This window comes from Eriocheir sinensis, chromosome 56, assembly GCF_024679095.1.
Source record: "Eriocheir sinensis breed Jianghai 21 chromosome 56, ASM2467909v1, whole genome shotgun sequence".
Classification (NCBI taxonomy): Eukaryota; Metazoa; Arthropoda; class Malacostraca; order Decapoda; family Varunidae; genus Eriocheir; species Eriocheir sinensis.
The window spans coordinates 9,142,468-9,164,094 of record NC_066564.1 but is presented as its reverse complement, the minus strand read 5'-3'; the positions used below and the strand labels follow the sequence as shown (position 1 = coordinate 9,164,094).

Below are 21,627 nucleotides of genomic sequence, written 5' to 3'. Positions count from 1 at the left end.
TCAGGTGAAAGCTCATGGTGGTCGCGTGGTGGGGTGGTGGTGACCTGGTGATGCTGGTGGTGGTGAGTGGTGAAAAAAGCTCATGTATTTGCATTAGCCTTAGTGATCACTGTATGGGCCGGGGGTGTCGGATGCAACGCGATGACGAAGCGCACAAACACACTCAAATGAGCACAATAAAATGTTAAATACCGCTATTACATATATCTCGCCTGGACTAATGTTGCGCGTCAAAGTCAAAATCATAGGTTTGTACATAAATATGGAAAATTTATCTCAGGCACATGGTTCGTTTTTAGCCAATAGGATACATCGTGATATTGCTAATTCATCGTTAAAATATCAGATTAATATTAAATTACAGAAACGTGTGAGTCAAAAGACATTAGAATTTACGACTTTGATAATTTATTCAGTGCAATGGTTTGCCTTTCACACGTTATCTTTGTTTTAAAGTAATTAAGGAAATGGAGGTAATTCAGCTGAAAATATCTTTAATCATAAGCTGCAATTAATCACTGAACAATCTTTGAATACTCTGCTTTGCTAAAATTTCATCCAAATTGTGACCTATATTTTAGGCAGATCGAAATTAAGTAGAAAACCAATCATAAAAGTATAGATGAATGAATGTGCACGAAAGTCGGAGATGCTGGAGGCCTCGCTGATGAGGTATACTTGATGAACTTGCTCTAAATAGGCCTCTCGCTAGGGCGCACAAAAACCAAACGAAAGAGAAATGATAAAAGTGAAGGTGAATGAAAGCGCACGGGAAGTCTCGAGTGTGTGAGGGGGAGGAGGGAGGGGTGGCGAGGGGGAGAGGGGTGGGGAGGGTACTGCACTTTTTCCTGATCAGACACACGCGTAACCTGAGCCGAAGGGTAGATGTTGAGTGCGCGGCCTCCCGCTTCCCAGACGAGACGAGGAAGCGAGCTAATTAACAAAAGTTTTCCTGTGGAACAGCCTGCTAATTAAGGGAGGAACGCTGATAGGTAGAGGAAGCTGGAAGGTAGAGGCACGAAGACTCAGGTAGAAGAGAGCAAGAGTTGGAGGGAAGGAAAAAATGAAGATCAGGAACTGTAAAGAAGATAGGGAAAGGAGAGGAGGAAAGAAAGGTAGGTAAAGGAAGGAAGAGTCAGGTAGAGGAGACCATTGAGAGGAGATCAAGAGTACGAGAGAAAGAGAAAAATGGAGCTCAGAAAACGTGAAGAGGGTATGGAAAGTAAAGGAGGCAACAATTATAATGGGGATGAATAGAGGAGAAAGGATAGAAGAGGAATAAAGTGCGAAATGGAGGGTGAAGGAAGGACAAAAAATAAACGAATCATAAATGGAAAGAGAGGGTGAAGGAAAGGTAGAGAAGTGTTAGCGATGGAGACGAGAGAATAAGGAAGATGGAAACTGATGGGTGTGAACATGCAGAAAACGATAAGTGGAGAGAGAGACGTGTGTGTGTGTGTGTGTGTGTGTAGAGAGAGAGAGAGAGAGAGAGAGAGAGATTAGGGCTAATGCTTGCCAATGGAGTATGCAAATTAAGAGAGAAAAAGCCAAGGAAAAACACGTTCTTTTCTTTGTAGAGGACCGGCTGCAGGAATTCACGAGAAGTCAAGCGTGTGAAAGCGGAAAGGGAAGGTAATAAAGAAAATTGAGAATGAATCGAAAAAGACTTACCTAGAGAGAGAGAGACCATATAGCATCAAATCTCAGTTACATAAAATTCTTCCATAAAAGTATTCCGTTCTCATATGACTTTTAATACCTCGCCGCCGCCATTGTGCTGCCAATACCTTTTAATTTTTCCTACGTACATCTAAATACTCGTGCTCCTATACTGCTATATAAGAGTCCTTCCCGCCCACCTCCTTCTTTCTTGTATCACTAAGCATGTTTGAAAAGACTAATTTTGATTGTTTCCTTTTTTACCACGTGAATGTAATACCGTGGATAAAAATAGCAAGGTTAAACACACAACCTTTTCTGTACCTGTCATTATTATTACGTCTGAAGGAAAATGTTATTCTTCGCCTTGAGCTCCAGGCCACGAGTGGACTTACTTTGAACGGTTCTATTCGTCCTTCTTTATTTTCATTTTCCTCTCAGTCCTTCGCCAAGACCTTCACTGTATCACCCAGTATCATAAACACAACAATACTTCGAAACTAAACTTTTGCCTCTCTGGTCTCTGTTGCCTCGTCCCAGGATAAAGTTAAGAGTAAGTTGGGGGCATACGTTATAGCTGCGCGTGGCCTCGCTGTCCATCTCCGTCTCACTGGTCTTAAGTCTGTGGTGGGTAGGAACCATCGCCCCGGGAAATATTGCAGGTGTGATTTCCGGGCTTTTTACCTTTCCCAAGTTTCCCCTAGGTACCCATTTACTTACTTACATTGTACCTTTTCTTCTCCCGTGCCTCGCCAGGACGTGGAGGTGGAGAATAACAGGGCGGGGGGCGTGCTGGCGTCGGACGACCACCTGGTGCTGCAGCGCATCACGCGGCGCTGGAGCGGTACCTACCTGTGCAAGGCGTCCAACGTGGTGGGCGACGCCGTCTCCAACGCACTCCACATACCCGTGCAGTGTAAGTGTGCACGACGCCATCCGCTTGGGCTGCAGCCATCTTTATTGTATATGTAGATTTTTCTGCTAGTTGTATATATCTCATTTCATCCTCTTCATTTCTAAATTTATTTTTTTACATTACCATCATCTTCCCTTACCCCTCCTACCCCTTCTTCTCCTCCTCCTCCTTATCATCATCATCATCATCATATTCACAACCCACGCCATTAACTATCTTTTAACTCTTTATAATCATGTGTTATATTTTCATCATCCCCGATACTGTCATCATTATCCTCCCCTTCTTCCTCCTCCTCCTCAACTTCATCCAAATCATCATCGTCATTATCATAATCACCACTTACGTACAAACACCAACACCATCACCTCTGCTTCATCGTTTTTCTATAGTAGCCGCCTCGTCGAAAGCCTCCTCCTCCTCCTCCTGCTGTACCCCGCTAACGCCCGCCGGAGTGTGTTATTTCTGGCACGTCCTCTCTCGCAGTGTATTGTTCGTCGGGCGATCAATTTTAAGTGGACGGCTCTCAGAGGGGGAACTATATCATGTCTCCCTCCCTTGTATATAAAACAGAAAGATAGATGGATAGATAGATTGAGAGATTGCGAGGGAGGAAGAGAGCCCTGGTGATGAACAGAGAGAGAGAGAGAGACTAAACTTTATACCACGGTCCGTTTTAGCGCCCCCCCCCCCTCTCTCTCTCTCCTCTCTCTCGCTCTTTTTTTCTCTCTCAGCGCCTCGTCTGCCTCTCTATGGAACACCCTTTTCGAGGCTTCAGCGCAACACTCGTCCAGCGCAACACTCGTCCAGTGCAACACTCGTCCGGCGCGGGGGAACGGAGCGCCAAATCCTTCCGCCCTGTTAACTTCTCCCTTCTCACTAACTCACCCCAATCGCGTCCTTTTCCTTTAATGTTACCCCTTAACGCCTCCCTCTCTCTCCCTCTCTCGCTCTCCCTCTCCCTCTCTCTCTCTTTGTATCTATCTATCTATCTAGTTCTGTCTTCGAATAATGCTAAGGACAGGACTATTTTTTGCGTGTAACAGTTGTAAAGTTAGTCATCTGAAAATACACACACCTTGAAACTTCTTTATACCTCATTATTTTCTTCATATTGTCTTTTTCCTCCTCTCCCTTCATCATTGCTTCCTGGCTCGTCTCTATCTCTCTCTTCCGTCTTCATCCTCATCCTTCTAATCAGCAGCATCCTCATCTCCTTCAACTCCTCGTCTTTCTCATCTTCTTCTTCCTCCGCCTCCTCCTGGCCCTCCTCCTCCACGCCTCTTCTTCCTCCTCCTACTTCCTTCCCCTTTAGATCTTCAAAAGTATAAAGTCAAGGCTTCTCGATGTCTCTCCAACTACTCTTTGCGTCATTACTTTTTCAGCCGGTGGACGAGGAGCGGACAAATAGAGAATGAGGGACCGAAGTGCTTTTTTATGATCAAAGTCTTTCCTATTCTTTCTTTCGCTTACTAATTACAAAAACGTCGGTCACTAGTGGAAGGGATATTCAGGTGTAAGAAAGAAAAAAAATGATTATAATTTGCTCCATTTTGACGTGTATATTCGGGTCAGGTAATCAATTTTTTACCTTCAAGCCATTTTTTTATTTTTTTCCTTTCTCTCTCTCTCTCTCCCCTCCCTCCGCGTTGTAAAAGATTCAGGTAAAAAAGGGAGCAGAACGTGGTCTGTTTAGCCAGATTTAATTCGGTTAATTTAGAGCGCGAGGGACAGCTGGATGGGCTTGAAATACCTCACCTATTTTCCGCGTCTCTTTCCTTACCTCCCTCTTTTTAATCCCTTTTTTTCTCATCCTCCTCTCTTCTCTGCTATCCCCTCTTTCGCTCACTTATTTTTCTAGGTTTGTGCAGTTCGATGTGCTTTTCCTTCCCTTCATATTTTCTCCTCTCCTTTGGCTTCTTCCTTTTTACTCTGATTTTCATTTAGTCACATTAGGGCTTTCGTTTCTCCGCCTTTTGGGGTGTGCCTTTGCTCTCTTTCCCTCCTTATTGCATTATTTCCTTTCATCTATTCTTGGCTATTATTCCTTTTTTTTATTCTCCAGCCTTCACGTGCACTCTTTGTAGCTAGCTCTCCCCGGCTCGTGACGTCATACGCTTAACGAAATTATAGTCACCGGGTTATTGCCTCGCCTGAATTTTCATTATTGCGATGCTGTTTGATGTTCTCATGATGATGTTTTACTTACGTCCTGCTATTTTATTAGCCGCCTCTCTCTCGTTGCTCATATTTCTTCACGTAAAGTTAAATAATTCCCCGTGTTTGCAGTTCGTCAGTGGAGAGTTGGCGCGCGCGTGTGTGTGTGTGTGTGTGCTAGAAACTCACCTTTAGCTGGTGTGTTCTGTTTCCGTTTGTCTCCTCATCACTTACTGGCCCATTCATTACTCTCACATCCCTTTAAGTATCAAATTGCACTGCCGTCACCTCTTCTTTCACCCTCTCTTTCCCTCTCTCTTTCCCTCTCTCTTTCCCTCTCTCTTTCCCTCTCTCTTTCCCTCTCTCTTTCCCTCTCTCCGTTTCTACATCCTTGCATTTCTGTATTTGGCTTTCATTTTCCTTTGCCTCCTCTATATTATTAACTCAAATTTTCTGTCACATTCATCTATATATCACAGTCCCTTCCCTACCATCGCCCTTATATTTCCATCATTCATCATTTATATATCTTTCATTTTTTAGCTTTCTCGTCAATTTCATTCCCAAGCATTTCTCTCACACCCATTTAACTTTTGCACTCCCCTACCGATATACCTTCCTGCACCCTCTCTCTCTCTCCCTCTCTTTATAACATGTCATCGTCTGTATATGTCTAAAGTTTTATTTACATCATTTATATATATCTTTCATGTCTTAGCTTTCTCGTAAATTTCCTTCCCATTGCATTAATCTCACACCCATTTAACATCTGCTCTCCCCTGCCTCTCTCTCTCTTTATTCTATGACATCATCTGTATGTCTAAAGTTTTATTTCTCGCTTCGTTTCTCTTAATATTTGTTGATCTGTTCGCCCCACAATATGTAACATTTCTCGACTGGTATTCCTTCTTCCTCACTAAGTTTCTCTATTGTATCCCGGCATTCTCTTTTATATGTCTTCCATTTTATACATTTTTCTCATATCTTTTATCCCCCCATTCATTCCTCTTATGGACACCTAAAAATTGCATTCTTCTGCCGGCATTCCGTGTCATCTTCCTGTCTCTTTCTTCTCCTTTGTTCCTCGATCCTTGCTTCTCTTATTCCCCACGCTCTTCCATTTTCCTTCAGTCCGTCTTTTGAAGCTTGATTTTCCTGATTATTTCTCACTATCCTTCATTCCTTTCCTCTGTAGCTCCATCGTCATTTCATTTTATCATTCCTCTCTCCTAGTTTCTTCTTTCTTCGATCTTTGCTTCCCTTATTCCCCACGCTCAGTTTCTGTCATTCGTCTTTTGCAGCCTGATTTTCCTGATAATTTCTCCCTATCCTTCATTCCTTTCCTCTGTAGCTCCATCGTCATTTCATTTGATTATTCCTCTCTCATAGTTTTTCTCCTTCGATCTATGCTTTACTTATTCCCCACGCTCAATTTCTGTCATTCCGTCTTTTGAAGCTTGATTTTCCTGATTATTTCTCCCTATCCTTCATTCCTTTCCTCTGTAGCTCCATCGTCATTTCATTTTATCATTCCTCTCTCCTAGTTTTTTTCTCCTTCGATCTTTGCTTCCCTTATTCCCCACGCTCAATTTCTGTCATTCCGTCTTTTGAAGCTTGATTTTCCTGATTATTTCTCCCTATCCTTCATTCCTTTCCTCTGAACCTCCGTCGTCATTTCATATCATCATTTCTCTGTCTGTTTTGCCCTCGAGCTGCCTCCTCCTTTACTGTAAATACTTAACAGGCTTGCGAGGTGAGGCAAAGGGTCACATATTATCATTCATCATTTTCAGTCTCTCCTCTTCACATGTTTCTCCTCAGCCCGGTCGGTATAGTTTATCTGATCAGCGTTTTCAATATGCTTTTCGCTCGGATCATTTGCTTGCAATCTTCTTTCTTCCTCGCCTTGCTTTTGTTCTTGCTTTTCTCGGCGGCGTATTTTCATCTTACCATAATCCTCTTTTTGATTTAATTTGCTTCGTTTTTCTTGCACCTGTATGTTAGTGTGTTCGGATTTACTTCATACATATCCACCACTCTATCTCGCTTTTATCAGTATATATATTCAGCTATCTGTTTATCTATCTGCCTACGTATCTATATATATCTATCATCTCCCCCACACATGACCAGATTATTAAACATTTCGTCACTCAAGTACACACATTTTGCAAGGCTTTCGTAGGAGTTGTGGGCTAGTTTTATTTACCCTTCTGGCAGTTTGACCCTTCTTCTATAGCGTGAACCTGAAGACACACTCATTATCAACTGACTGATCTCCTTTTTAGCCTGTAGTTTGTCCCTTCTTCTGTAGTATGAACCTAAAGACACACTCATTATAACCCGACTCATCTCCTTTTTAACTTGTAGTGTGACCTTCCCTTTCTCCTTCCCTTCCCTTTCTCCTTCCCTTCCCTTTCTCCTTCCCTTCCCTTTCTCCTTCCCTTCCCTTTCTCCTTCCCTTCCCTTTCTCCTTCCCTTCCCTTTCTCCTTCCCTTCCCTTTCTCCTTCCCTTCCCCTTTCTCCTTCCCTTCCCTTTCTCCTTCCCTTCCCTTTCTCCTTCCCTTCCCTTTCTCCTTCCCTTCCCTTTCTCCTTCCTTCCTTTCTCCTGCACTTCCCTTTCTCCTTCCCTTCCCCTTTCTCCTTCCCTTCCCTTTCTCCTTCCCTTCCCCTTTCTCCTTCCCTTCCTTTTCTCCTTCCCTCCCCTTTCTTCTTTCCTTTCCCTTTCTCCTTCCCTTCCCTTTCTCCTTCCTTCCCTTTCTCCTTCCCTCCCCTTTCTTCTTTCCTTCCCCTTTCTCCTTCCCTTCCCTTTCTCCTTCCCTTCCCTTTCTCCTTCCCTTCCCTTTCTCCTTCCCTTCCCTTTTCTCCTTCCTTCCCTTTCTCCTTCCCTTCCTTTCTCCTTCCCTCCCTTTCTTCTTTCCTTTCCATTTCTCCTTCCCTTCCCTTTCTCCTTCCCTTCCCTTTCTCCTTCCCTTCCCTTTCTCCTTCCCTTCCCTTTCTTCTTTCCTTCCCTTTTCTCCTTCCCTTCCCCAATCCCTTCCTCCTTCACTCATCATATTACCTCCTCCTCCTCTTCCTCCCCCCCAGACGCCCCCATCTGCGCCTCGTCCTCCACCACCGTGTTCCGCGCCGCCCTGGGGGAGGAGATCGTCATCCCCTGCCGCGTGCTCTCCCACCCCCCGAACGTCACCTTCTCCTGGACCTTCATGAACGCCCTGACGGAGGTGAGTGAGTCATCGTCATCATCTTCACCATCAGCCTTCGTCGTCATCCTTCCTCGTCCTTGTTGTTGTTGTCGTTTGTGTTGTGTTGCCTTGAGTGTCTTGTCCAGTGATGTTTTTTTTTCTAATGTGAATGGGATTTTTTTTTTTTATTTGTCGTGTGTGTGTGTGTGTGTGTGTGTGTGTGTGTGTGTGTGTGTGTGTGTGTGTGTGTGAGAGAGAAGGTTGGTAAGTAGCAGTTAGGTAGCAATGTAAGTATCCAGGTGTATGTCTATGTGTATGTGCGTGTGCGTGTGTATGTGCGTATTTTTTTGTACGTATCGGACTGGCACCGATAGGCTTTCTTGGTGAGGGCTGACGGTGAGCCCCAGCCCGTTATGGCGCAGACAAGTGTTTACAGTGGCGCCATCTTGTACGGCTCATGCATGCCCCACTCCGTCCACCGGCGCTCATCTTTGATCCTCTATTCTGAGTGAGAGAATCTAGAGTCGGGGTTCATAGGTCGTCTTCAGGGCAGCATGTGGGTAGTCTTTGGCAACCCTGCGGCTGTGTGTGTGTGTGTGTGTGTGTGTGTGTGTGTGTGTGTGTGACCTTACATATGTCTGCTTGTTTGTTTACGTCACATTATTTGCAAGTCTGGCTCTTCGTCACTTATGCATGTGTCTATTTGCTTCTGTGATATTCCTGTCCGTTCTTCTTCCCCCGTCAGTAGCGTAGTGCCCCTCTCCCCCCTGGCCGCTGAGGGGGTGGTGGTGGTGGTGCAGGGCCGCGAGGGGGGGGGAGGGGCCGTGAATTAATCTGACAGTGACACACATTTGATGCAATAATGTGTAGGACCTTAACTGCCACGATAACACATAAACATTACTGTACCTTCCTCTCCCTCCCCCTCCTTCCTCCCTCTCCACCCAATTCCTTCACCTTGTTTTTCCTTCCTTCCCCTACTTTTTCTCCCCCTGCAATTCCTCTATTTTTTTTTTCTTCCTCGGTGATTCCTTCTTCCTACTCCGCCGCCACCTTCTCCTCCTCCTCCTCTTCTTCTTCCTCTTTCTCCTCCCTCTTTTCTTTCCAATGTTCCTCCGCTTTTTTCGTATCCTCCTCCTTCTTTTTCTCCTCTTCTTCTTCCTTGTTGTCCTCCTCCTCCTCCTCTTCCTCCTCCTCCACTTCCTCCTCCTCCACTTCCTCCTCCTCCTCCTCCTCCTCTTCCTCCTCCTCTTCCTTCTCCTCCACCTATTTTTTGCCTCTCAAACCACTCTTGGATTTCCTCCCAATCTCTATTGTTTTTTATTCGAATTCAATTTGATTTAATTTTCGAACTAATATTTACTCGTCCAATTTTATCTCTTAACTTTCGCTCCTGTTTTTCTATTTTCTATCTCGCCTCCTTTCCACGTAATCCTTCGTCCCTCATCTCCACTTGAAATCCGTCTTTTCATTTATTTCACGACATTTCTTCTTCTTTTTTCTCTCTTCTTTCATTATCTTTCATCTTTCCATGCCTCCTCTTTATCCCTTCTCTTCCTTCCTATGTCTGTCTTTCATTTTTCTTCCTCTCTTCCACTTCCTCCTTTACACTTCAAATTTCATCCTTTCATTTATTTCACGACTTTCCTTCTTTTTCCTCCTTCCATTATCATTTTCTTTCATCTTTCCTTGCCTCCTTTTTCTCCCTCTTCTTCCTTCCTATGTCTGTCTTTCATATCTCTCCCTTTCTCTCCCTTATTTGACTTTCTTTCCTTCTCTGTTTTTCTGTTTCCTTCCCTTCTCTTTCTCCGTCTCCTCTCTCTCCATTTCCTTTCATCTTTCCTTACCTCCTCTTTCTCTCTCCTTCTCCTTCCTATGTCTGTATTTCATCTTTCTTCCTCTCTCTCCTTTATTTATCTTACTTTTCTTCTCTTCTCTTTATCTGTTTCCTTCCCTTTCTCTTTTTCCTTCACTCCTTCTTCCCCCTTCATTCACTTCTTTCTCCTACCCTTTCCCTCTTTTTCTCAATCTCCTTTCCTCCTCGTTCTCCTTTTTATTCTTTTTTATTTTCCTCCTCTCTTCCCTCTCCTTCCTTCTGTTTTCCTCTCTTTCCTCTCTCTCTTTCTCGCTTTTCTTGTTTTTTTTTTCTCTCCCTCCTTATCTTCCCTTCCTCTCTCTCTCTCCCTCGTTTTCCTTTCCTGTTATTTTATTCCCTTTTACCATCCTTCCTATCATCCCTCTCCCTCATTCTCTTTCTTCCTCCCCTTCCATCTTCATTCTTCCTCTCCTTCCTTCTTCCACTCCTCCCTTCCCTCATCCATCGCCCACGTGTTCCATATAATCATTCCACCTTTCATTTGTTATCGTTTCCCTTCAAAATATCTTTCCTGCTTTACGTTTTCTTTTTTTTCTGTCCTCATTCACGGCTTGTTATCGACGTTCATCTTTTCCGCTGAACTTTCCACGTAACATTACATTATTCTCCTCTTTTATCGCTTTTTACTCCTGATTCACTTTTCTTTCTCATTATCTCTCTCGCCTCCTCCTCCTCCTCCTCCTCCTCCCATCCTCTCCGATTCCCTTTGAACTCTCCGCCTCACACTACATTATTTCTTTACTTCTACTCTTATTTCTCTCTGTCTTTGGCTCACTGTTTCTCTCTCCCCTCTCTCTCCCTCCCTTTCTCTTCTCTCCTCCCATTCCGCTGCCTGTGTTTCACTTGGGTTCTTTCCTCTTTCCATCCCGACCGAATTTTGTTTATTTTTCTTATCTTAATGCATTGCGCTCTTTCCTTTCTTTTTTTTTCTTTTTTTGCCTCGCTGTTTATTCCTCTCCTTTCTATCCCCATTATTTTAAACCTTTCCTTAACTCTTTCTTTAACTATTTCTTCAACTATCACTAACTATCTACTTAACTATTTCTTTAACCATTCAAATAACTTTCTCTGTATATTCCATTTCACGCGCTGTATCTCAATGTTTTCTCTACCCTAACCTCTTTAACTTTCTCTTCAACCATCACTTTAACCATTTACCTAACTATGTATCTTTAACTATTCATATAACTCTCCATCTACTGTCACAACTTTCTCTGTACCATTTCAATTTCCCGTCTTTTATTTCAATGTTTTCTCTACTTTAACCTCCCTTTCTTTTTCTCGCTCTGGCTCTTCCCTGGTCTGTCCCTCCCCACCACCGCATCCTCTGAACTCAACCCTCCATCTCACGTCCTATTATTCTGTGCTCTCCTGACTCGTGTTTACTGTCGTGTCTCGCTGCGTCCCGTCTCGCTGCCATCCCCACCGAATCCTTTGAACAATCCATCTTCCGTTCCATTACTCTTGGTCTTCCCCCTCTCTCTCTTATCGTCCCTCACTCTCTCTCCCTCGCGTTTACTTCCCAACTGACTCCCTTTTCCATCTTACATTCTATTACTTTTGGTCCTCTCTTTCGCTCTTACTCGTTTCCATCACTACTGACTCCTTTACACATTCTACACTCCATTTTTCTCTTCTCTCTTGTTCTCTCTCTCTCTCTCTCTCTCTCTCTCTCTCTCTCTCTCTCTCTCTCTCTCTCTCTCTCTCTCTCTCTCTCTCTCTCTCTCTCTCTCTCTCTCTCTCTCTCTCTCTCTCTCTCTCTCTCTCTCTCTCTCTCTCTCTCTCTCTCTCTCTCTCTCTCTCTCTCTCTCTCTCTCTCTCTCTCTCTCTCTCTCTCTCTCTCTCTCTCTCTCTCTCTCTCTCTCTCTCTCTCTCTCTCTCTCTCTCTCTCTCTCTCTCTCTCTCTCTCTCTCTCTCTCTCTCTCTCTCTCTCTCTCTCTCTCTCTCTCTCTCTCTCTCTCTCTCTCTCTCTCTCTCTCTCTCTCTCTCTCTCTCGTCTCCATCCCTACTCAATCCCTTATCCACTTTACATTTCATTATTCTTGGTCTCCTCTCATACTGTCTCTCACTCTCTCCCTCATTCCTACTCAACCCCTTATCCACCTTACATTCCATTATTCTCGGTCTTCTCTCTCTCAACCTTTCGTCTGTCACAGCACTTCAATCCCTTCTCTCCCACCCTGGCTACTCAACCCGTCCCGGTGATCCCCCAGCACGAGAGGGTACCGGGAGACCGGGTATCGTGGAGGGGTCTTGTCTCCCGCCTACGGTACCTGCCGGAGAAGACCCAGGACTACGGCACCCTCCACTGCTGGGCCTCCAACAGGGTTGGGAACCAGGAAAAGCCGTGTATCTTCCACGTGAAACCCGCCGGTGAGTAGAGATTTGTGCGGGTGTCTGGGGGGAAGTAGCCTGGTATGATGTGGTGTTTGAAAAAGTATGATTGGGGTCTAGACTTTTATATCTGCGTGTGCGTGTGTGTGTGTGTGTGTGTGTGTGTGTGTGTGTGTGTGTGTGTGTGTGTGTGTGTGTGTGTGTGCACGAACAGCTAAAACTCCAGAGACCAGAGCAGTACAGTTTCAGGTCTGGTAAGTCGACAACTGACCTCACCCTGGCGCCTCGCGTACCGATGGGGCGCCGAAGTAAATTTCCGAGTGATTCTTACAACCTATGTCGACCTCAGGAATGCGTTTGATTCAAAGCATCGTGGTACACTCTTCGATCTCCTGTGACTCCGTGGAATGCCTGAAATGATTGTTGGTCTATTGCGTGTCTTTACCCAGTAACTGAAAGGGCTTTGAACTTTGAAGTGGAAAGAGTAGGAGCGTGTCCAGCCTCTTTCCTGTTAACACGGAAGTGAGACACGGCTGCGTCCATGCCCCATCACTATTCAGCTTTTGTATTAGCTGAGTATTAGGGAGAGGTTTGTATTAAAGCTATCGTGTAACATGCGTGTAACTGGGAAGGAAAGAAGACGAAGACTTGGACATCCAGAAATGACCTCGTAGGTTTGGCAAGCATACCCCCCAGGCGAATGCTTCCGATAATGGATTGTGTGTGTGTGTGGGTGTGGGTGTTGGGGGGGGTGGGAGGGTGAGTGGGTGCTTTCTTCCCGGAAAACTGTTTGTTGGTAAAAGTCCAAAAACAGTCCGAGAAAGTTTTGGTCATTTTCTTTGGTGATTCTTATGCGTTTTTACTTTCTTGTTACTTTTGCTTTAGCTTCACCGTCAGTCAAGAAACTTTGAGAAAACACTTCAGATTCACTCAGCGCCACGGCTTTATTATTTAACCAAACTGGAGCGAGAAACAGACGAAGAAGAAGAAGAAAAAGAAATAGAAAGAGAAGAAAAAGAAGAAGAAAAGACAGCTAGGATGAAGAAAACGAAGAAGAAAACGAAGAAGAAGAAGAAGGAGAATAAGAAGAAGAGCAAAAAGAAAAAGAAGAAGACTAGAACAAACAGTGGAAGGCGACGGAGGAGAAGAAAAAGAGGAAAATAAAACGCAAGAAAAATTACAAGCACGGGATTAAGAGGATAAGAGCAAGGATAAGAAGATAAAGGGTTGGAGGGAAGAAGGGAAAGAGAAGGAACATGGAACCGAAAAGAGAAGAAAGAAAACGAACCATCAAAAGAAGAGGAAAAAACAGAACTGGGACACGAGCGAGGAGGAGAAAGAAGAAGAAAAAAGAAAGAAGGTCAAGGACATAAAAAAAGAGAAAAAATAATATCGACATGAACATTGCGACAAAAAACAAAAAAAGCAGACGGCAGAAGAAGGAAACGAAGAGAAGAAGAGGAGGAGGAGGAGGAGGAGAAGGAGTAAGAATAAGGAGTTGGAAGGAGCAAACGACACCCACTCTCCCATTACCTTATAGAGAGATGAGGAGAGTCTTTGTGTGCCTCTACTGATCGGCCATCCAGGAGGGTCGTCAGTCGGGGTGAAAGACAAGGAGTGGGAGGGTGGGTGTTTTTTTTTTCTTTCCGTCAGTCGATTGAAAGTCTGAGTGGAGAGAGAGAGAGAGAGAGAGAGAGGGAGAGGGAGAGAGATCCTTATTTGTCTTCATCATCTCCTTCCTGTATGCGCCATGTGGCTTTGGGATTCACAATGGCACGCTTTAATCCTCTCCTGCTGAAGTTTCCGCGAGATCAGACACGTAATGACAGATTAACCGGTGGCCCCTTGTCTGCCCTCCCCTCTGCCCTTCCTCTCTTCCTTCATTCCTTTCTGCTTTTCCTTCTTTCTCTTCACTTCCCTTCCTCCTTCTCTTCATTTCATATCTTCCTTTCTTCTTTGCCTGTTCTCTCTTCTTCTTTTTCCTCATTTTCCCTCCTTCTTTTCTTTCCCTTCCTCCCTTCCTCCATTCCTTTCTGCTTTACATTCTCTCTCTTCTCTCTTTCTTTGCCTCCTCCTCGCATCTTCTTTTCCCTCCTGCTTCCAATATGTTTTCTTTTCCTCTTCCTTACTTTCTCTCTTTCTTCCTTTTTGTCTTCCTTTTTGCTTCTCTGCCTTTTTCTCTCTCTTCTTTCCTTCGTTTCTTCCTTCTCGCATCCTCCTTTCCTCCTCCTCCTTCTTATATATTTTACTTTTTTTCCTCTTTTGTTCTCTATTGATAACGATATTTTCCTCAATTAGTCTTCCCCTTTCCTCATTTTCCCTTTCTTCCTCTCTCTTTTTCATACTTCTTTCCCTCCTTCCTTCCTTCCTTTCCTCCTCTCTTTCTTCCCTTTCCTAACTACCTTTATTTCTCCTCTCCTTTCCTCCCATCTCTCTCTCTCTCTCTCCTATTTTTTCCCTTCCTCCTCTTCCTCCTACTTATAATTCCCTTCACCCTTTCCACTCTATCTCTCCTCTCCTTTCCCTTTCCTTCCTTTGTTCTAGTTCCTTTCGTCTTCCTCTCCTTTCCCTCCTTTTTCGCATGTCTTCACAATCTCCGTTTTTCCTCCACCTTTGCCTTCCTTCCTCCCTCCACTATTTTGTTTTCCTCCTTTCTCTTCCTTCTCTCCACGCTTGCTCTTTCTTTCCTCTTCCCTCACCTGACCTATTTTCATTTTTCGTTTGCTTGCCTCTCTCTCTCTCTCTCTCTCTCTCTCTCTCTCTCTCTCTCTCTCTCTCTCTCTCTCTCTCTCTCTCTCTCTCTCTCTCTCTCTCTCTCTCTCTCTCTCTCTCTCTCTCTCTCTCTCTCTCTCTCTCTCTCTCTCTCTCTCTCTCTCTCTCTCTCTCTCTCTCTCTCTCTCTCTCTCTCTCTCTCTCTCTCCGGTTTGAAGGTGACAGTTCATCTCGCCTCTCTCTCTCTCTCTCTCTCTCTCTCTCTCTCTCTCTCTCTCTCTCTCTCTCTCTCTCTCTCTCTCTCTCTCTCTCTCTCTCTCTCTCTCTCTCTCTCTCTCTCTCTCTCTCTCTCTCTCTCTCTCTCTCTCTCTCTCTCTCTCTCTCTCTCTCTCTCTCTCTCTCTCTCTCTCTCTCTCTCTCTCTCTCTCTCTCTCTCTCTCTCTCTCTCTCTCTCTCTCTCTCTCTCTCTCTCTCTCTCTCTCTCTCTCTCTCTCTCTCTCTCTCTCTCTCTCTCTCTCTCTCTCTCTCTCTCTCTCTCTCTCTCTCTCTCTCTCTCTCTCTCTCTCTCTCTCTCTCTCTCTCTCTCTCTCTCTCTCTCTCTCTCTCTCTCTCTCTCTCTCTCTCTCTCTCTCTCTCTCTCTCTCTCTCTCTCTCTCTCTCTCTCTCTCTCTCTCCATCTCTCTCTTCTCCTCTCTCCTCTCTCTCTCTCTCTCTCTCTCTCTCTCTCTCTCCTCCTCTCTCTCTCTCTCTCTCTCTCTCTCTCTCTCTCTCTCTCTCTCTCTCTCTCTCTCTCTCTCTCTCTCTCTCTCTCTCTCTCTCTCTCTCTCTCTCTCCCTCTCTCTCTCTCCCTCCCTCTCTCTCTCTCCCTGCAGGAGGAGAGAGAGAGATTTCCCGCGGGAGGGGAGAACAGGGAAGGCGTGAGAGGACGGAGTGAACCTGGTCGAACCGCTGAAGCCCTTCCTTCCTTGCTTTACTCCTTCAATCCTTCCATCCTCTTTATTTGAGTCAATGCCTTTCTTCAGTTAGTCGTTCTTCTATTGTTTTCTGTCTCTCTCATTCTTCATTCCTTCAGTTCTTTTTTTCTTTGTGTTCTTCTCTTATTTTCACCCCTTCTTCCATTTTTCATTCCTTCACTTCTTCTGTTTTCTTTATTTGACTCAGTGCCTTCCTTCAGTTAGTTCTCCTTCTCTTGTTCTCTTCCTTTCTTCCTTCCTTCATTCCGTGCTCAACATTCTTCGTTCCATGTCTAAGTCATTTTATCTTTTCCGTTTTCTTCCTTTTTTTTGTCTGCCTTCTACCTTCCATTCTCCTGGTTTTGTTTTCCTTTCGTCCTTGTATACCTTTCTTTCCTTCCTCGCTTCTGTCTGTCAATCACTGTGCCCTCTTTTTTAACTCTGCCTTCTTCTCTCTTTCCTTTCACCCTCCTGTTATTTTCTTCTCTCTCCCGTCCTTCAGTCCTTATACCCTTCTCTCGTTTCTCGCTTCATATCCTCCTCCCTTCTATCTGCTCCCGGGTCTCCCTTCGATCGGTTCTCCTGTCCGTTGCATCGTGTATCTCCTTATTTTATTGCCTTGTCCCAATAGATACAGAATACATTATATTTTTAGTCACCAAAGGTTAAGCGGCAGAAGTTCAATGTTTAATATAAAAACCTTGTGGTCCATTGAAACACATTTTAACAGAGAACACTTTTTTTCATCACACAGAACATTGGGTTATATACTTAAACAATTCGGCGCCCAAACACACATTCTTGACAAGGTTTTCGTAGGAGTTGTGGGCATTTCAATGAGTAGTTCTATGACCCTAGTGGTAGTTTGACCATTCTTCTGTACCAGGAACCTAAAAAAACACTCAGTACAACCCAGCTGATCTCGTTTTTGGCCTTTGGAAATGGTTGATGTGAGAGGCGAAAGCGTCTGAGAATAACAACCATATTTTCTGAGTTGCAGGTTTAAGTAGCATACAAGTGTTCCCCTTAATAACTCAGGTAAATCTCTACCGCCACAGGTGTCCCCTCGCCGCCCCTCAACTGCACCGTCAGCAACCAGACGTGGGAGAGCGTTGAGGTGACGTGCGGCGACTCCCGGGCGGCGCCGAACCACCACCGGACTCACAGCTACGGCTACGACTCGGAGTTGAACGAGGTTGCGCCGGCCAACCACCCCGCCGAGCTGCTGCAGGACAGTGACAAGCCCCGGTACCTCCTCACCGTGAAGGAGCGACTCACCCACGCTGTCACCCACAACCTCACGGGTAAGGAGGGGGAAAGGGAGACGGCAGAAAGGGACAACAATGAAGATAGAGAAGGGATGTATTAAAGGGAAGGAGGGAGGAATAGGGAGAACGTTTTAAGGATTGACGGAAATGTAGATGAAAAAGGGAGGAGAGGGAGAATAGAGGAGGAAAATGATAATGGCTCATGCTGTTAAGGGAAGAGAAGTGAGGAAAAGTGACGTAAATATAGAGGGAGAAGGGAGGACAGGGAGAACAGAGGAGGAAACGGTTCTGGTTCTTGCAAATGTTCAACTCCTCAGAGACAACTTATCCGTCCCACCCTAAATTATTGATGTTGTTTAGCCCGAAGTAAATTTGTAATATAACCCAGCCAGCTAAAATACTGTTATGTTTTGGCGTGTCGGGAGGTGCAGTGTAGCAGAACAAGACTCAAAAACCAAAACTCAAAAATATACCTCAAAACCTCGAAGTTCACGTCCACAGAGGCTTCAAAAATGCATTACATAAAAAGTTCACCTCCCGCCTTCCTCTTTTCCTTTTCCACCCTTCTCATTTCCTCCTTTTCTTGTTTCCTGTCTTCCTCGCACTGTTCCTATATTCCATTCACTTTTTCTCCCTTCTTTTCTTCCTAACTTGTTTTCCTTCTTTCCGCTATTCCCTTTCCTCCCTCTCCCTTCCTAAATTTCTTGTTTGTCCTCTTTCCCCCTCTCCCTTTCCATTCTCTCCTGCTTGTTTTTATTCCACTCATTTTTTTCCTTCTCTCCCTTCTTTCCTTGCTCCCCCTTTTTCTATCTCCCTTTAATTTCACGCTTCCTCTTCTCCCTCCCTTCCACCCTTCCATCTTTTTCTTCACTTTCTTGCTTGCATTCTTACCGTCCTGTCCCTTCCCGCGTGCCTGGTACCTCTTGGGTCTTAGAGAAGGAAGGGACGGGACGAGACGGGGCTGGACGGGTTCCTGTCACTCGTGTCTTTGATTGCAGGTGAGCGAGGTGTGTTCTCCGTGACGGGTCTGACGGCCGGCCTCGATTACGTCATTTCCGTGGTGCGGTACAACAGCCACGGCCGCTCCTCCAACGTCACCCTCGAGGCCTTCACGCTGAGGACGGCAGAGAACAGAATGCGTGAGTGGTGCCTCTCCTTGGTCTTGTTCTTGGATGTATTCTTTTTATTGTGGAGTGATAAGGAAGCGTGACGTGTGTGTGTGTGTGTGTGTGTGAGAGAGAGAGAGAGAGAGAGAGAGAGTACACCCGCCCATGTCTCCGCCGCAGGGGAGGAGCTTGAGGGCGGGGAGTCGGCCCTGCTCGGCGTGGTGCTGGGTGTGATGGGCGTGGTGCTGCTGCTCGCCGTGGGGGCCATCGCCGTCACCCTCCGCTCACGCTCCCGCCCGCGGCCCTCCTCACCCTCCAAAAAGACACGACTTCCCCCGGGGGAGGCGAGTGAATCCGGGACGTTAGACCACCCGGACCTGCTGGAGGCGGAGTCCCACGTGCCCACTGCCGGCCCCTACCGCTCCGCCGAGGTGACGCAGGCGGTAAGTCTACGCTGATGCTGGGAAGGCTCTGAATGTCTTGGGCTAGAGGAAGACACTGCTGGACAGGGGAAAAGATATACCAATGCTTCAGATGTCTTTATATAATAGGGATGATTAAGAGAAAGTCATGCCAAGTTCTCATAGATACAAAAAGCTTCAAAACGTCTTGGCATTATATTATATTTTCTTTGTTTAGGGATTCGCAGAAACATACAAGTCATGTCTCTGGGTGTTAAGGTCAGTCATCAGGGGTAGCAGAGTGGTTTGCGCCAGGAATGTCAATGGTTGGAATGAGGTATGCTAGGCTAGGGCGTGAATACCTCAGTGACCCTTCAGGGCGCCAGGGGGGAGTAGAGTGTGTCAAAGGCTTCAGGAGTGGAGTGGGGACTGAAGATCTTTTGTCCCTTCCTTTCCGGCTCAGCTGCTGTCCCCGGCCCGCACCCTGGACGACGAGGTGAGCATCACGCCCGCCTCCGTCTCCCCCTCGGCCCACCTGGACTACCTGCCGTGCGAGGGTACAGAGTCCGTCTCCCCCAGCGTCAGGTCACACCCGCGCCTCTACGTACGGGCAGAGGGACACACGGGGCAGCAGGAGAGCTTCCTCTGAGCACCCCTTTCGACGTGTTTCCGGGGGGGCTTCAGTAGCAGCAGCAGCAGCAGAAGCAGCATCGCCATGTAAAGTAAATTTTTTTGTAAGAGGCAGAAAATGTTTCCTTCCGGGTGGTTTTGGGGATACATATGTACGACGTTTTCTTGGAGTGGTGGCGTATTTTTTGGCATAATTCCTATTTACGTAGCTAGTGATGCAGGTGTCGGGGATGCCTGCCGTATTCGGTATTTTTCTCACATTGTGTGTGCGTGTGCGTGTGTGTGTCTCGCTGTTTTGTAAAGAGAGTGAGGTGAAGCGTGTTTCATGTGTTTCAAGCCTGGAAAAGAAAGGTAATACATGGAGCGTGAATAAGAGACTCAGACCCAAGACGTATTTTCTCCTGCTTGCTTGAGACCACGGCGAGGAAAGGAAAGGAAATGGAAGCGTGGCATCAGAACTATATAGACGTGAAACACACACGCACTGTAATATAAACACAATAGATTCAACCCGGTTTTCAGGCCGCCTCAGATGAGGTTCCTAGGTGTGTGGGTGGCGAGTGTTAACATCTTAAGGAAGGAATACCTCACGACCGCACCGCTGCAGAACCTCCTAACACACTGATATTCCATGAACTCCAAAACACTTCGCACAAACCTGTGGTGTGTGTCTGCGGTGACGAGGCAGGGGCCGACGCTGCCCAGCGGCGGAAAGACGACGTGTTTTTTCGAAAGGGAGTGTACAGTGATCAGTGTCACCGGTGCAGGATTGAAAGTGACGGGAAAAATTGGTGGAAGGAAAACATTGATATACATGGATACAGTGCTGGTGATTCAGCGTGGTGATACAAGACAAGCCACTGTGGGGGACGTAAAAAGATGTACTCAAAATATATATATGAATATTTGTATAAAAGCCTCACAGTCTCTCGCAGAACAAGCAAATACGTAAAAAAGATATATATGAATAAATTAATATATATATATATATATATATATATATATATATATATATATATATATATATATATATATATATATATATATATATATATATATATATATATATATATATATATATATATATATATATATATATATATATATATATATATATATATATATATATATATATATATATATATATATATATATATATATATATATATATATATATATATATATATATATATATATATATATTTATATATATATATTATATATATATATATATATATATATATATATATATATATATATATATATATATATATATATATATATATATTATATGAGAGTTATATGTTTAGACTTCCATATATTTCGTAACTTCCAGATTCGTTCCTCTTCAGCGATCATTGTGTAGCGCTTGGCCCAAGACTCTTCAACTTTGACGTGAACATTTTTGACTTTTGGTGGTTTGACGCAGAGGCCAAAAATTTCGACGGTGCGTGAGCTGTGAGAATGGTACTCGATTCGTTCTTCCCACCGTGAGGAGGGTGTTTCCTTTTTTTTTTCACCTGCCTCCCCTCACTAGGTCCCCTTTAAGGGGTTTTGCACCTGTTTTTGTTTTTTTCCCTCGCCGAGAAAGGCAATTACCTGGAAAGTGTGATTAATGCCCCCGCGCCTTTTGGCCGCGGGGCTCACTTGATTTTGTCTTCACTTCTCATTTTGGATATAATTGGTGTTCGTGTGTGTGTGTGTGTGTGTGTGTGTGACCGTAAGGGTGTATAAGGGCGTCAGTGCATGTGCGATTATCACACTATAACGGATGATCTTACTGATAATTCATTTTTCTCTCTTCTTCATTGAGACAGGTTTTATTAATTTCCTTTTCTTTTTACTTCCTCTATTTTTGTATTTGTATATTTTCATCAGTCTTCATTTTTCTTCTCTTTTAATTCCTCTTTTGTCGCCTTTCCTTTGTCGGTCGGTTGTATGTGTTTTCTCATCCTCTTTTCTTTTTCCTTTCCCGTCGCTGCTCCCCTTTCACCTTTCACCGTCAAATAAACCATTATGTAAATTCGCCTCGAGATTGCTTTATGTTCCCAATCTCTCGTCTCTTTATCTGTGGCTTCCTTGTTACTTATTGTTGTTTCCTCCTCTCCGTGTCGCGTCTTCCCTTGCTCTCTATTCATTCCTTGTTTCCTTCCTCATTGTCGTATAATTCTTTGTTGTTGATTTATTGCTTGCTTTCTCTTGCATCATTCCCCGGGTTGGTGTGTCAAGACTGTCCCTTTTGTTCAGTTAGTGTCACGTATACAATCGCCGGGGCATTTTACGGTGTTCTTAACCTTCCTTCCGTTCTTCCGTGCGCGTCACGTTCTTTCCTTCAGCGTCGTTTATGGTTTTATTCGTTTTCATTTCCCGCATGTATCTCAGTTTTCAGATCGGAGATGAGCACCGGAGCCACGCGCAGCTATAGCGTAT

General features: G+C 44.9%; 1 protein-coding gene across 2 annotated transcripts in view; it reads left to right on the top strand.

Moving 5' to 3' along the window:
* The window catches only part of LOC126984263 (MAM domain-containing glycosylphosphatidylinositol anchor protein 1-like), a 76,619-nt gene extending 56,465 nt beyond the window's left edge, over positions 1 to 20,154 (top strand). Inside the window, exons 8-14 of one of the 2 annotated variants that reach the window (XM_050837883.1) lie at positions 2,416 to 2,575; positions 7,820 to 7,956; positions 12,007 to 12,166; positions 16,851 to 17,096; positions 18,059 to 18,199; positions 18,347 to 18,609; positions 19,031 to 20,154. In XM_050837883.1, the coding sequence (XP_050693840.1) occupies positions 2,416 to 2,575; positions 7,820 to 7,956; positions 12,007 to 12,166; positions 16,851 to 17,096; positions 18,059 to 18,199; positions 18,347 to 18,609; positions 19,031 to 19,216 (1,293 nt within the window). In that variant the 3' untranslated portion in view covers positions 19,217 to 20,154. Of the gene's footprint in view, positions 1 to 2,415; positions 2,576 to 7,819; positions 7,957 to 11,949; positions 12,167 to 16,850; positions 17,097 to 18,058; positions 18,200 to 18,346; positions 18,610 to 19,030 lie in introns of both variants that reach the window. The other variant, XM_050837882.1, reaches the window with a different exon arrangement.
* The last annotated feature ends 1,473 nt before the right edge of the window (positions 20,155 to 21,627 follow it).